General features: G+C 34.5%; 1 protein-coding gene across 6 annotated transcripts in view; it reads left to right on the top strand.

Annotated features, from left to right (window-relative positions):
* The window catches only part of Dgkb (diacylglycerol kinase beta), a 547,855-nt gene that overhangs the window by 83,404 nt on the left and 450,208 nt on the right, over positions 1-14,243 (top strand). For all 6 annotated transcript variants that reach the window (XM_042695805.1, XM_042695804.1, XM_042695803.1 and 3 more), the window contains one exon: positions 13,168-13,308. In XM_042695805.1, coding sequence (XP_042551739.1) covers positions 13,168-13,308 — 141 coding nt within the window. The remainder of the gene's footprint in view (positions 1-13,167; positions 13,309-14,243) is intronic.

The raw sequence follows: 14,243 nt of genomic DNA, 5'->3' as shown, positions 1-14,243 counted from the left end.
CTTGAATAAGATACTGGAAAAATAAATGTCTTTCTATTCCTAGAACTTTGCTTAATAATAGTATTTTATTTATTCAAGCTCGAAAAATCTCAGATGTCTTCTGAACAGAAAGATGCTAGAATGTGATTTGTAAATCTCCTCTTGGAGATTTAGGAAAAATAGGTTAGCTACTCTTTATTCTGCATATGAAAAATAAGAGTCTCTTAATAAAAAGAAATCCTATAATGGTGAAAGGGCATTGCTATCATTACTAAATATAGGAAATACAAATGAAATAAAATATTTAATTTTGCTAGAACAAACTGTTCTAAATTTATAAATAGATCTGAAGTTTGTTTGTATATGAATGTGTACTTGTATATAGTTGGTTTTTGTTTGATTTTAGAATACCTAACTATGCATTTGGAACTTTATGAAATGAAATTGCTTGTGTGAAATATTTGTTGTAACATAATTCCCTCTCACTGCCTGTTTAAATGATAACATCTTGTTTTCTCAACTTGGATTCCAGATTTTTGAAGATATACTCAATGTAATACCTGTTAATCTTTCTGATGGTACTTCTGGTCATTCTGAATGGCAGATCCCTAAACATATTTCTGTGACTATCTAAAGATCAACTTATTTTTTAACTCATGGCTTTACACATGCTCAAAAGGTTTGTTCAGTTGGCATTTGAGCCATGCCTCCAGTCCTGCTTCTTGCTAGTTTTTTTTTTTTTTTGAGATAGAATCTCATGGACTCTTCTGCCACGTCTGACTTTAAACCATGTTCCACCAGATCTCTTCTTCCTCAATGGCTATGTTTACAAATATGAGCCACTAGCACCTGACTCCAATGACCAACTTCTGATCTTACTTTCATCCTAAGAGTATATTATTTGAATTATTCTTCTTAGAGACATTAAAATATTATTTTCTATAGGTAGACCCAAATTCCCAGCTATGACTTGATAATGTGCTGTCTTTATTTTTTCAGTCAATATCAATTGAATACGGCGTTTACCCAGAGAGAATTTTCATAAGCATGCAGATTGCTGCCAGTACAAGTTCCTAATACATCAATTCCTAATACCAGTGTTTATATTGCTTTGACACTTATTAGTTAAAAACATATATTGTACATAAATAACCATTGATATTGTCCTTTTGATCTATTGCATTCAAATTTTCAAAGTTCATGTCTTTTTCATTTTTTCCATCCAGTCTCAACACACATGAAAATTTTCACATCATATTAAAAATAGACATTCAGATATAAAATTCCTTAAAGACTCATTGCACAACCCATCATAGTTTCTTTAGCTCACAAAAAATTCATACTTATTCTATTCCAGATGGAGCTTATTCTCTAGATTGCTGATAAGATATCCAACTTACTGTGTTGAAGGCTCACTGACAGTTCATCTTGGTGAATGGCTCCCAAATCTGTTAATTTACCACACACTAAGATATTAGTCCTTCCTTCCCTTCACCGTTTCACTCTTTCTATTGATTTAATTACATGATGTTCTCTGTTACTCTTTAAGACTGGTTTTAACCAATCATCGGAATAGTTTCATGATTTGCTTCTTCAGGATTCATGTCATAGACAACCTATTACCAGGCTCTCTGATAGGCTCTGACTTCCCATCGCTAAAATAAAATTCTGGACAACGATCATGTTTTACTCCTAAATCCCCAACTTTCCAGCCTTTACTGTCATCTATTGTTATGCTCATATATTAAACTTCAATTTCTCAAAATCATATAAATCCTTAGTATGTAAAGCCAGTTAAAGTTGCTTTGATGAAACAAGTGGATGAGGTATAGATAAGAATGCATAGAACCCTTGTCACCAGTCTTCCTAGAAATCCTCTTCTGAAGTGACATAAAGAGAGCACTTAAGATGACAATATCTGGCTCCACAATGGAGTACCAGGCCATGCAGGTTACAGAATTTGCCGCAGTCCTAATGCTCTGTCTCCCTGCCCTATGCACTGAAGACCCCTTTCAGATCCAACTGGTCCTTAGGATTTAAACCTGCCTTGCTTACATGGAAGTCTTCATTTTCTCACATGATATTCCCTCTGTCTTGATTTCCACAGCAAAACACATCTCTTCCTTAACATCTTTACCACAATGTCACTGGAATCAAATAGTCTGCATGAGGTTTGTACTAGGAACTCTATGACTAAGAAGATAGAAGAGGTAGAGTGTCCCACTAGGAAGCAACCCTGGTAACCTTGATAAAGACATCTTCTTCTTCTACTAGCATCCCTGTCCCTTCGCCCCATGACAGCCTAAGCTAACTACACACACACACACACACACACACACACACACACACACACACAGAAATAACTTCCATCAACCAAATTGTGTTTCTTTTCTTACAAGACAACAATTAACAGAAGTTATCAGTTATTACTAGTTTCTCAGAGAATATGGAAATTCAAAGAGAATCTGGCACAATTTGTTAACTCATTCAGATACTTATACTACTTATCCTTTCAACCATGTTTAAAATGCTGTAATGATAAATGTCTGACATTGGCTATAAGTCCCTCAAAAGGGTATTTTCCTGTTGTTCCTGATGTGTCATTGAGCTATATACTTCAGTTATTCATAAATTTATGCATCCAAGCATCTGTTTATTTAAACATATTCTATGCGAGACTTTTCAGAAAACTTGAATATTTTTTAACTCAGGCAGGAGATAAACAATTGTGTAAACAGTTATCTTACAGAAAAACAAATACCTTAGTCCAATTGTGAGTTGGGGATGAAGAGAACTGACTGAGCCATTGGGAAGCCAGCTACCTGGAATTTCTAGTTATCCACACAGAGTAGGCAAGGAAGGGTGAAGACTGCTGAAAACAGACAGGAAGAGGCTTTCAAGATCAGAAAACAACATGTATATTTCTACTCAAACATATTTTTTAAAACTCTATTCAAGGGGTGGCACACGGATACCCACTAAAATGCTGTCACTTATCATGTGCTATGTACTGTTGAAGTTGCCGGGACATGACAGGAGCCAAATAGACTTAGACTTACTTAGTACTTCCTATGCTCAGCTTTCCATCTCTTCAGCAAAATATCTGAGGTAATTAATTTATACTGAGGAAGTACTTATTGTGTCTCGCGGTCTTGGAAGTTGCATTGCATGATGTGTTGGCACTATTTGGTTGGGCGTGGCAGCATATGGAGGAGGGAGTTCGTGTTAGAGCAATCCTGGGCCCTGTAGCCTTCTCCAAGGGAATATTCCTAATAACCCAAATAATTTATGCTTACAACCAGAGGAAACTGGGTGTAAAAGACTGTCAGTCAATAGAAGATTCTCCTCAGGTTTTAATTATTGATTTTTTTAGTATGCTGTACTTGATTATATAAGATTCTTTTTATTTTCTTACCTAAATAGTCTTAACGAAATTGTCTTTTAGTTTTCCATATTTTATTTTTTTAATCAAGAATAATTTTTTTCTTAAATTTTGTTTGCACCCTAAGCATTATATATTAGATGATAACACCTTTGTACAAATTTTGTACCTTCAGAAGAATAGTTCTCACCTCTTACAGAGGCTGGGCACTGATGGCTCACATCTGTAAACTTCACTACTCAGGAGGCTGAGATCTAAGGATCTCTGTACCAAGCTAAATGGGGCAGGAAAATCTCTGAAGTATTTATCTCCAATTAGTCACCAAAACAAAGCCAGAACTGGAGTTGTGATTCAAGTGGAAGAGCGCTAACCTTGAGCAAAAGAAACTTAGGGGCTGGGAAGGTGGCTCAGTGGTAGAGTGCTTGCCTTGCAGACATGAAGCCCTGGGTTTGATTTCTCAGTACCACATAAGCAAAAAAAAGCCAGAAGTGGTGCTGTGGCTCCAGTGGTAAGCACTAGCCTTGAGCTGAAGAGCTGAGGGACAGCATCCAGGCCCAGAGTTCAGGCCCCACAACTGACCAAAAAAAAAAAAAAGAAAGAAAGAAAGGGAGAAAGGGAGAAAGGGAGAAAGGGAGAAAGGAAGAAAGAAAGAAAGAAAGAAAGAAAGAAAGAAAGAAAGAAAGAAAGAAAGAAAGAAAGAAAGAAAGAAAGAAAGAAAGAAAGAAAGAAAGAAAGAAAGAAAGAAAGAAGGAAAGAAAGAAAGAAAGAAAGAAACTTAGGGACAATGTCCAGGTCTTGAGCTCAAGCCCCGGGACCAGCACACATACACACACACACACACACACACACACACACACACACACACACACACACACACACACACAAATAGTGTCATCTTGGGGACAAAGCCTTTACCATATGGGTCTTTGAGAGTGAAGTTAAAAGATATAACATGTTTCTAGTCATGTGACAGAAACAAAGACAGACAAATTAACATATATAGCCTGTCAGGTGGCAATGAATACTGACTAAAAGAGGTAAAGGAGATAGGAAGTGGAAATGGAGACTGAGATGACTGAATCTGTGACCCACTTGAACGTTGGTAAAGGTTACAAAGGTAAAGGTCATTATTGTCAGTCCCAGAGCAGATGATGGTCATGACCCATTCTGCATTGGACATGGCTCTAGAGGAGAGACTGGAAGAAAGGGCCTGACAGACTCAGAGTCCTGAAGACTTGAGGTGGCTCGAGGAATGTAAACTTCGGAGCTCTAAACAGTCTGATCCATGCTGTGACCCTAGCTGGGTTATTGTAGATGAAGTGACAGCAGAGCAGCAGGAGAAGAGTGAACGGAGGTGCCAAGACCCTGTGGGGAAGAGTTTTCCTTGTAGTGCTAAGTAACAAACTCTAACCAGAAAAAAAAATTAGAGAGTGAGTATTCTAAGCCAGAAAATAATTGCACCTCCAGTGATATGAAGGCTTTCTTGAAGAGGGAAGAAAAAAGGCCTTGAAGATATTTAAGATTGAGAATAAGAACAACTATCCTTGAAAGAGTTATTTTATCTTTCCTTTGTTTTTTAAATCTTTCTACTGCCCATCTGATGGAAGATATACATACTTGATTTGTGCTCTTCATTAAATTAGGTAGATTAATAAACTTCAGTACCAACAGTAGAATTTAGTTCCTTTCATGTTCCCCCTGAAACCAGAGTCACATTGCCAAGGATTTCTTTTGAACAGAACCAGATAAAAACTTCTACTTTGTAAGGATAAGAAGAAATGAACATGAAATTCCGTAACATTGGAGAAAATGTTTTTTTTGTCAAATGATTTTAGAATATGCTCATAAAGAAATATATTTTATTAATTGTGCTGAGAAAGAGACTATGCTTTAAAGGACTGACTTGAGGATACAAATTGTGTGTGTGTGTGTGTGTGTGTGTGTGTGTGTGTGTGTGTGTTTAAATGAGACACAGCTTGATAGACTTTTAATGTTTAAAATGCTCCTTCAGTTTCTGTAGTTTAAACCAGAGCCATCAGGATCTCTAAACACAAATCAAATGAACTATTATTTGTATGACCATGAATCATGAAGATTTCTGGCTTATAGCCAATATTTAGAATATATTTATGCATTTTTAATATCAACACTAACTGTTGATAATTATATACGAATGAACAAATGGTCCAGAAATAACTGAAATTTTTATCCATTAGCCAATTTATGTTTAATTTTATGAACTTTTACACATCTTACACCTACCACTATAGTACTAAATTCTACTTGTAACTATTAGCAGTAGTAGCTTCTGTAATCTGCACATACATTTACACCAGTAAAGACTTTATGCTTACTATCAGAGAAAATTGGTTTTAAAGTACTGTCAATAAAGAAACGATTCTCCTCAGGTTTTAATTATTGAATTTTTTTAATATGCTGTAGTTGATTATATGAGTCTTTTTTATTCTCTTACTTAAATATTCTTGATGAAATTGTCTTTTAGTTTTCCATATTTTCTTATTTTTTAATCAAGAATAAAATTTTTCTGTATTTTTGTTTGTACCTTAAATATTATATATTAAATGATTGTACTTTCTTACAAATTTTGTTCTTTCAAAAGAATATATACTATTTATACATTTTTAAAGAATATGCACAATTTGTGATATTCCAGTAAAGGCAGATAATCTATGTAGTATTCTGAAAGAGATACATATTACTCATTTAAAATGTATTAATTTAATATGTATTGCATATTTAATACATGATGTGCTGGAAAACTATCTGAGAGAGGACAGACATACACCAAGATGAGTATTTGCTGTGCTCCACTAGAATAAGAACTCCATGGAAATGTGATTTTAAAAAATTGTTTGGTTGAATTCTTTGTTCTCATTTCCTATGATATGGTTTTAAATGACTAATATTAAACATACTTAATATTTATCTGGATTTATGTTTATGAAAATAATTCTAGGCATGCATTTTAAAAAATATGGGTCAGCTATGAGAGAATTCATTCAGGATTTATTTTACTATGAGGAACTGCTAGTAAAAAGTAGGAAAATGTGTGTATGTATATGTCTATTTATATACACACATACACATATAAACATACTCACAAATATTTACTGTAATCACTGGACCAAAGCACAGAAAGTTAAAATTCTGACCTCTCAGTTGTGGATTTCTAATTTCCTCCCAAGCGTTTGTAAATTAATCAATATACCCCTTAAAGAAAAGGTTATTTATTGAGAGTCAGAAGATGGATTCTCCAGTTTATTTTTCTCCCTCTAGCTTCCTAGAGCCATGGCTAAAATAGAAAGTCTCAATTGAGACTGCCTTTTAAATTCTAATAGGGAAACTTGTCTTTACCTCTTTGTTTTAACATTTTAAGTGGGAGTATTAATTGTATCTATTTTACTGGATTTATGAGTCTGAAATACATAATGCAGGTTAAATATTTAAAATAGAATTGGATGTATTTTAAATGTTTAATGAATTCCAATCAACATTATTTATATAAATATTATATTCCAAAGTTTTAGTATGCATTGAGAGCCTAAAGTTAATTTGACTTTGAATTTTTGTCCCTGAAGTATCTGAAAGAGTTGAATCAAATTTACAGAGTATTATTTGGAATTCCTTTTTATATGACATTTTTTAAACTCGACAACATTGTCTTTTTAATATGTGATGTTTTAATTTTTTGTCTCATAATTGGATGGATTTAGGTGACAGAACAATTCAACCAAATTTTTGTTTGTTCATTTATGCGTTGTTTTGTTTATTCATTAGAGTCTCATTATGAGCTCAGAGTGGTCTTGAACTTGCAATCCTGCTACCTGCTACCTGAGTTCTGAGATTACTCACTACTATTCCAAGACTCAATCAAACTTTTATTATCTACCCACAGAAATATGTGAGTGGCACTACATGTGTACGGGGGCTACTGGCCACTCGTGTTCATTTAAATTTAACTCAATTAAAAATTAAAGCAAAAATTCTGTTCTCAAATTACCCCAGTCAAGTCCTGAGGTCAAGAGCTTGATGTGGTTACTAATATTGCATTGAACAGACTATACTTAAGGCGTTTTCATCACTGAAGTGGGTTTTTTTTTTGACTGTGGTAATATAGACAGATGTTATTTTTACTGCTTTTGAAGAGAGGTGAAAGCTGAGAATCAATGGCCAGTCTTCAGCTACTGGCTCTCTTAATAGCTTCATGAGGAGGAGCTTCCTTAATCACTGAACTTATGTTCTTACAGCCCAATAGTCAAAGAAACCACACTGAAAAAAGTATTGTACATACATACAGTTAGAGACTATCATTATGCCTTCACTGAGATTGTTCTGATCCTGGAACATTACTCTCAAATACCTGTACTAGTTCAAGGCTGCTGCTTATAATTGATTTAGAGATTTTTTTTCCTTTGCTCATGTCTGTACAAATGTAACCCAGTGCATGATGTCAGGCAAAACATTTTTTTCTGACCCTTGTCTCATGTTGGGGACTATCTGTCCTCACATTATGAGCAGTATCCACTTTACATTCCTTTTTGATATATAATTGAGTCAGCCTCATTTTATTTCCCATTTGTTGAAAAAGAAGAATCATAATTACAATGCCATCCAAAGACAAGAATAGTTAGGAAGTGTAAAAATCAGTAAAATCGTGTATATACTATATCAACTGTCTTTACTCTTGATTATCCACATGGCTCAAAAAGACCATTTGGATTTATATTGGAAATTATACCATAAAGCTAAATTACTAGTGTTTTATTGTCTTGTGAGTTTATTAATGTGCTCCATGTTATTACTTTTTCCATATTTAATTTTAAGAGATAAAAGGAAATAGCACCAATCATGCTGCCATGCTCATGATCAGAAACAGATGTGGCACAGCATTAATTAATGTATATTCAAAACTTATTTATTAATAATTGAGACTTGACACCAGAATTTAAGATTGTATATTAGAACAAAACTTTTAAGCTTGTTTTAAAAAAAGCTAGTTTTAAGCTTGTTTAAGGCATAATGGGGAAATCATGGGCTTGAAGAATATGACTAGTATAGGCACATTAGATTTTGATGTGATTCTCAAAAATTTGAGAGTTAGTATATGCATATGTATGTGTATACCTATATACATGTCTTAGCAACAGAAAAATGTTCTTGGATTAGAAAGTACTTATTACTAATAAAAATAATGCACTTGAATTTCAGGCTTAATTAAACTATTTTACACTTAGTTGTATATTATACAATCATATAGATATAGATATGTATAGATGTGTCCATATTGTGTTTGTCTATGCACTTTTACTTCAGTCATGTGACAAAATATTTAAAGTAGTGTAACTTGAGGCAAATGAGAGAACTTGCAAATTGCATATCAATTAAACACATCACCTTTAGAACTAAATATAACCATGAGGCAAAACAAAACAAACAACAACAAAAATCAACAAGGAAAAACACCTATTGTTTGCCTAGCTTCAAATTCACTTTCAGTTCTACAAAGAATTTCACCAGTGATTAAATGAGCAAAATGTTCCTTATTAAAGGGAAATACAGTGTTGAGCCTCTTCATCAAAGAATATTACTGCTGATGAGCAATGTAGGGTTCCACTTAGCATCTAATTGAGGAGCTGCAGTCAAGACAGCAGACTTCACTTTCTTACCCTCCATATGCTGTCTTCTGTGCTGCTTAGTAATTACCTGCACAAGCTACTTTAAAGAACTTTTAATCAGTGCAATCTAATGGATCACAGTGAAAGTTTAGGGGAAAAACATCTCCAGACAGATATAGAAAAAAATACAAAATATTCTAAAGGGTAGAAAAGGGTGCAAAATAACCTTTTAAAAGAGAGATTGAGGCCTAAGGCCTGCTGTCAAAAGAAACAAAATGAAAATATGAAGAAACATTTTCATGTCCTGAGGAAGTAGGCTGATCTTGGGGAGGGCTGTGGGAACAGGAAGACTTTCCAATTTATCATCTTAGAATTTAATAAAGTCAGAGAATTGAATGAATAAGGAAGACTACATCTACAGTATGGAATGTTAGTGGTGAAAGGAAATGATCGACCTAGTAAAAGACATTGAGGTCATAGTTGCATATTACTGAGTGAAATAAACCAATTTTAAAAAGCTATAGTCTCTCTGACTTCAATTTAAAAAAGCAAACATAAAATATTTTTACCTGATGCTGGTGCCTCTTGCCACCAGATATTCAGAAGGCTGAGATCTTATATTCATGTTTCAAAGCCAGCCTGAGTGGAAAGTATCTCCAATTAATTGTCAAAAAGTCAGAAGTAGAGCTGAATCTTAAGAGCTCTTGTCTTGAGCAAAAAAGCTCAGGGACAGTGCGCAGGCTCTAAGTTCAAGGCCTAGGACTGGTTCCAAGCGCCCTAGTGCACGTGTACACGCGCGCGCTCGCACATACACACACACACACACACACACACACACACACACACACACACACACACACAGAGACAAATTGGAAAAGGCATAATAAGGAAGAAAAAATATTTAATTGGTTGTTAGCGGATGATGAATAAGCAGAGCACAGATTTTTAGGACCATAAAATTGATTGGTATCTTATAATGCTAGCACACTGATTCAGACTCCTAAAGCACATTTTTTGTTTTCTGGGTTTTATTTATTATTATTTATTTTTTTATTTTTGTTAGTCATGGGGCTTGAACTCTGGATCTGGGCTCTGTCCCTCAGCTTTTCGGCCCAAGGTGCTTGCTCTACCACTTGAGCCACTGCACCACATCAGGTTTTCTTAGTGGTTTAATTGGATATAAGGATCTCACGGACTTTCCTGCCTGGGCTGGCTTTGAACCGCAAGCCTCAGATCTCAGCCTCCTGAGTAGCTAGAATTACAGGTGTGAGCCACCGGCACTTGGCTTTCATTCAGCACATTTTAATCTCATATAGATTGTGGAGTTTGGATAACAATGGTGTTTAATGTAGGTTCATCACTTGCACCAAATGTAAATAGATGTAGGGAATGAAGATGAGCATGCATGAGGAAACTCTGAATTTAAGAAATTTCTACGCCTTTCTCAAGTTTGCTATGAAAAATAAATGTCTCTAAAAATTGGTCATAAAACATTAACAAAGACTAGTTCTACATTTTTTGTTAAAAATAATTGTGAAAATAATTTATCTTTTTCTTTGATATAGCCTACAAACCATTATAAACAGTATTTATTTTACCTACCAAATTTGGCTACAATTAGATTTTTGGAAGAGTCTAATTTGGAAGAGTCGAAATTTCAGAAAGTCCAGTTTTACAGTGTATGAACTGGATATAGGACCATTTCTTTTAAAGTAAACTTTAAGAATTTTAAATGTAAAAGTATGAACATTGAACACATATTATAGCTTTTAGCTAATAAATTTGCACTAAGAAGGGAAATGCAAAAGAGTGACTAAATATATTTTCCCACAAAAAAGTGATGACAAATATATGTGTATTGACCTGCTCAATATATGTCTTACATACAGGAAATATGAACAGAAAATTATATGATTCTTACATTCCCTGTTTATTTATGCTCAATATGGTATTAGGAAATCATGCACTATGTACCTTAGATTTATAAGCACAAATTGTCTTATCTTTTTTCTGATGAAATGAGGCAACATATTCTTTCCTATTATCCTAGTTTTATTGTGAGATTTTTATATTAAATGGTTATATTGAGCTGATTATATCACTTTAGTACCTTGGAAGAAACCTTAAGAGGATGGATGAGCTCACCAGGCAGGCTGGGTTAGGTCATAGTTTATCCAACCGTAATTCAAGGGCTGTGTTCTCTAAGTCTGAAAGTTATGGTCATGTCAAGGGTCAGAGCCAAAATATTTTTTATTAAAAGTTGGAACTTCTTGTTCCTGCAGCTGTTAAGCTTTAGTTGGAATTATTTAGTTGAAGTTACTTGGGATTTATATTAAGGCTCAAGATTATTTTTGTCTGCCTCCTTTAAAAATAACTATTACTTTGTATTAGCTAAACATTGATACATCTATAGTAAAGAAAAACTCATTATCTATCTATCTATCTATCTATCTGTCTGTCTGTCTGTCTGTCTGTCTGTCTGTCTGTCTGTCTGTCTGTCTGTCTGTCTGTCTGTCTGTCTTTCTGTCTGTCTGTTTGTCTGTCTGTCTGACTGTCTATATTTGTTCATAAGTGTAAGCAGAAGTAGAATTAATATGAAAAGTAAGGATATATTTGAAGCCAGGGTTGGATAAAGAAAATACAAGGAGGATGAATAGCAGTATTTTACAACTTAAAAGGCTTGACAAACTCTTAAGAATGAAATTAAATAGGATAAAATGGCAGTAAATTAAGATAGAAATAATGTTGGAACATCTGGAAACCCACTAAGGATGTGCATGCATGTATGTGTCTGATGACTTTTAGTGTAAATTAATCTGTAACCTTCCACTTATTAATGGCCTTGAAGAAAAAAATGACTCTACAAGTTATTAGGAAAAGTATTGTATGAATTTACCTTGCTACCATGAAACTCTGGGACACTGTTACTTAGGAGCCTGATTCAGCTGTAAATGTAAAATACTCAATCAATCTTACAGTTTAGTATGAGACTTAAATATGTACTACAGGTCCAACTAAGATGTTATATTATTGTGTATTATATGTATTATTATTATATAGCATGTAGTATACTATGTTATATCACACACTGCAAAAAAGAAGTGTCACAAGGATTAACCCTGGTAATGAGAAAGCTAAAGGCTTTCATCAAGTATTAAATTATTTTCCTGAGTACTTTGAGATGGCTGGATAAGATAATTGGCACCAAAGAAACTTATACACAGAAACAAGTAGATTGCCTAGAAGGGATGAAGTCAAGTGCATCTGTGCTCAAGCAGCACAAACTTGCAAACTATCTTTGGGCCTAACCTCTTCATTTTCATAGGCTTAAATTGAATGAAAAGCCCATGGCCACTCAGTAATCTCATCTGAAACCTCTTTTGATGCCAGAGGTACCAGAGAGTATAAATAGGGTTTACTTTCAGTTCTCCGTAAGTAAAAACGCATTGTGAGCAAGCTTCAGTCATAACAGGCACTTAAGTCCTGATCTTTATAATTGTTCTCTGTCTTGCATCAGGATAAGTACTCACTTTCTAGAAGTATAGTGAGGATCATATTTAAAAATCATGATACAGTATTCATATTTACTTCCTAATTAAATGTGTATCATATTAATCTAGACTTTTATGTTTCCTTCACTCTTACTAATTGACAATTTCTTTGATGGCAGCAAAGCTCTCTTTTTATAGTGTTGCCAAATATTTGACATAAACTCTTTATTTTTGGTGAATGAATAGTTATTATCAAGTATATAAATCACAGTGTGGCAGACTCATATTTCTTCTTCAGTTTATCATGAAAGACAGATTTTTAGCATCTTTCCAGCCAATTTATATCTGTCATTGACTAACACACAGTAAGGTGGATTAGACAGTTGGCCTTCATGCATTAACTCTGTGTTACCAACTCACCCTGCCCAATAAGATTCGGCTGGGATGCCTCCAGTGGCCAGCAGCTCAGCCCCATATCCCTATTTCCCAAAGAATACTCTAATTTGTATCACTTGTAGGATCTGTGTGACTCTTCCGTATGGTGGAAATCCAGAGAATTTGTATGTAGGTATTTACATTGCCTGTGTGTTATCTGTCTACTTTCTTAATTCATTTCATGTTTGAAAGCTAGGGGCTGTCTTTAAAAAAAAAAAATACAGAGACAAATGCTCTTTTCCAGGTCTGAGAATGAATAAAGGAGCCATCACTCCTCCCCGAAGTTCCCCAGCAAATACATGTTCCCCGGAAGTTATCCACCTGAAGGACATTGTCTGCTACCTGTCTCTCCTGGAAAGAGGAAGGCCGGAAGATAAGCTGGAGTGTATGCATTTGTTTATTTAATTTACTGAGCTACGCTGGGGGTTGATATAGAGGGGTGCATATTGACACACGTAAATGGCACTCACTGCAAGTGTCCAAAATGTATGCTAAAGTCAGTGACTGTTTAACTAGAACAATTCCTCCTTCTGAGGCAGGCAAAGCATGTTGAGATCTATCAACTTTACATTATTGCCAAGTTCAATTGACTATGATTATATTTAAGCCAATTTTTTTATAAGATTTTTTCTTAACGCCACAGGGTTTTTTTAAAGTTAGAAATATGCAGATGCTATTGGCAATTATCCATTGAATTATTTTGTGAAAGTATTTGTTTGTGAGGAGAGGCCTTCCCACTACTACCCAAGGAAGTTCCTTGTCCTCATACAGACTGTAACCTTCTCCTAAGGTGAAGCCCCTTCTCCCCAGGAAGCACCAATCTGGCAGAGATTCTTTCTCTAAGGCCAAAGTTGAGAGTTCTCAGCACACACACACACACACACACACACACACACACACACACACACACATAATTAAAAGTTCTGAATATTATTTAAGAAATTAAACAATACCTTTATTTTCTCTAAGGTGAGAAAGTCAGAGAATTTTAGTTGAAAGCATTGACTTATTCTCTATTATTAAGTATGGAGACTGAGCACTCTCTGGTGGCAATCTATACTCACTACAATTCAAGACAATATTTTTCATTTATTCTAAATCTGATAATTTGATAATCCGTTCTCTCCTCTAAGCTCTTGGTTAGTGCTGAGAGTTTCTTCAATAATCAGATTAACCTGATCACATTAGAATTTAAATGCTTTTGCTACTAAAATGATAGTGAATATAATGAATTCAAACTTTAATAATTCTAAAACAAATATAAAACTGTAATATTTCAGAATTAAGATTAAGACACTTTTTTAGGGGGCTGGGAAGGTG

This window comes from Dipodomys spectabilis, unplaced genomic scaffold, assembly GCF_019054845.1.
Source record: "Dipodomys spectabilis isolate Male_0828 unplaced genomic scaffold, ASM1905484v1 ptg000190l, whole genome shotgun sequence".
Classification (NCBI taxonomy): Eukaryota; Metazoa; Chordata; class Mammalia; order Rodentia; family Heteromyidae; genus Dipodomys; species Dipodomys spectabilis.
The sequence above is the reverse complement of the archived record's forward strand: the minus strand, read 5'-3'. Positions and strand labels throughout refer to the sequence as shown.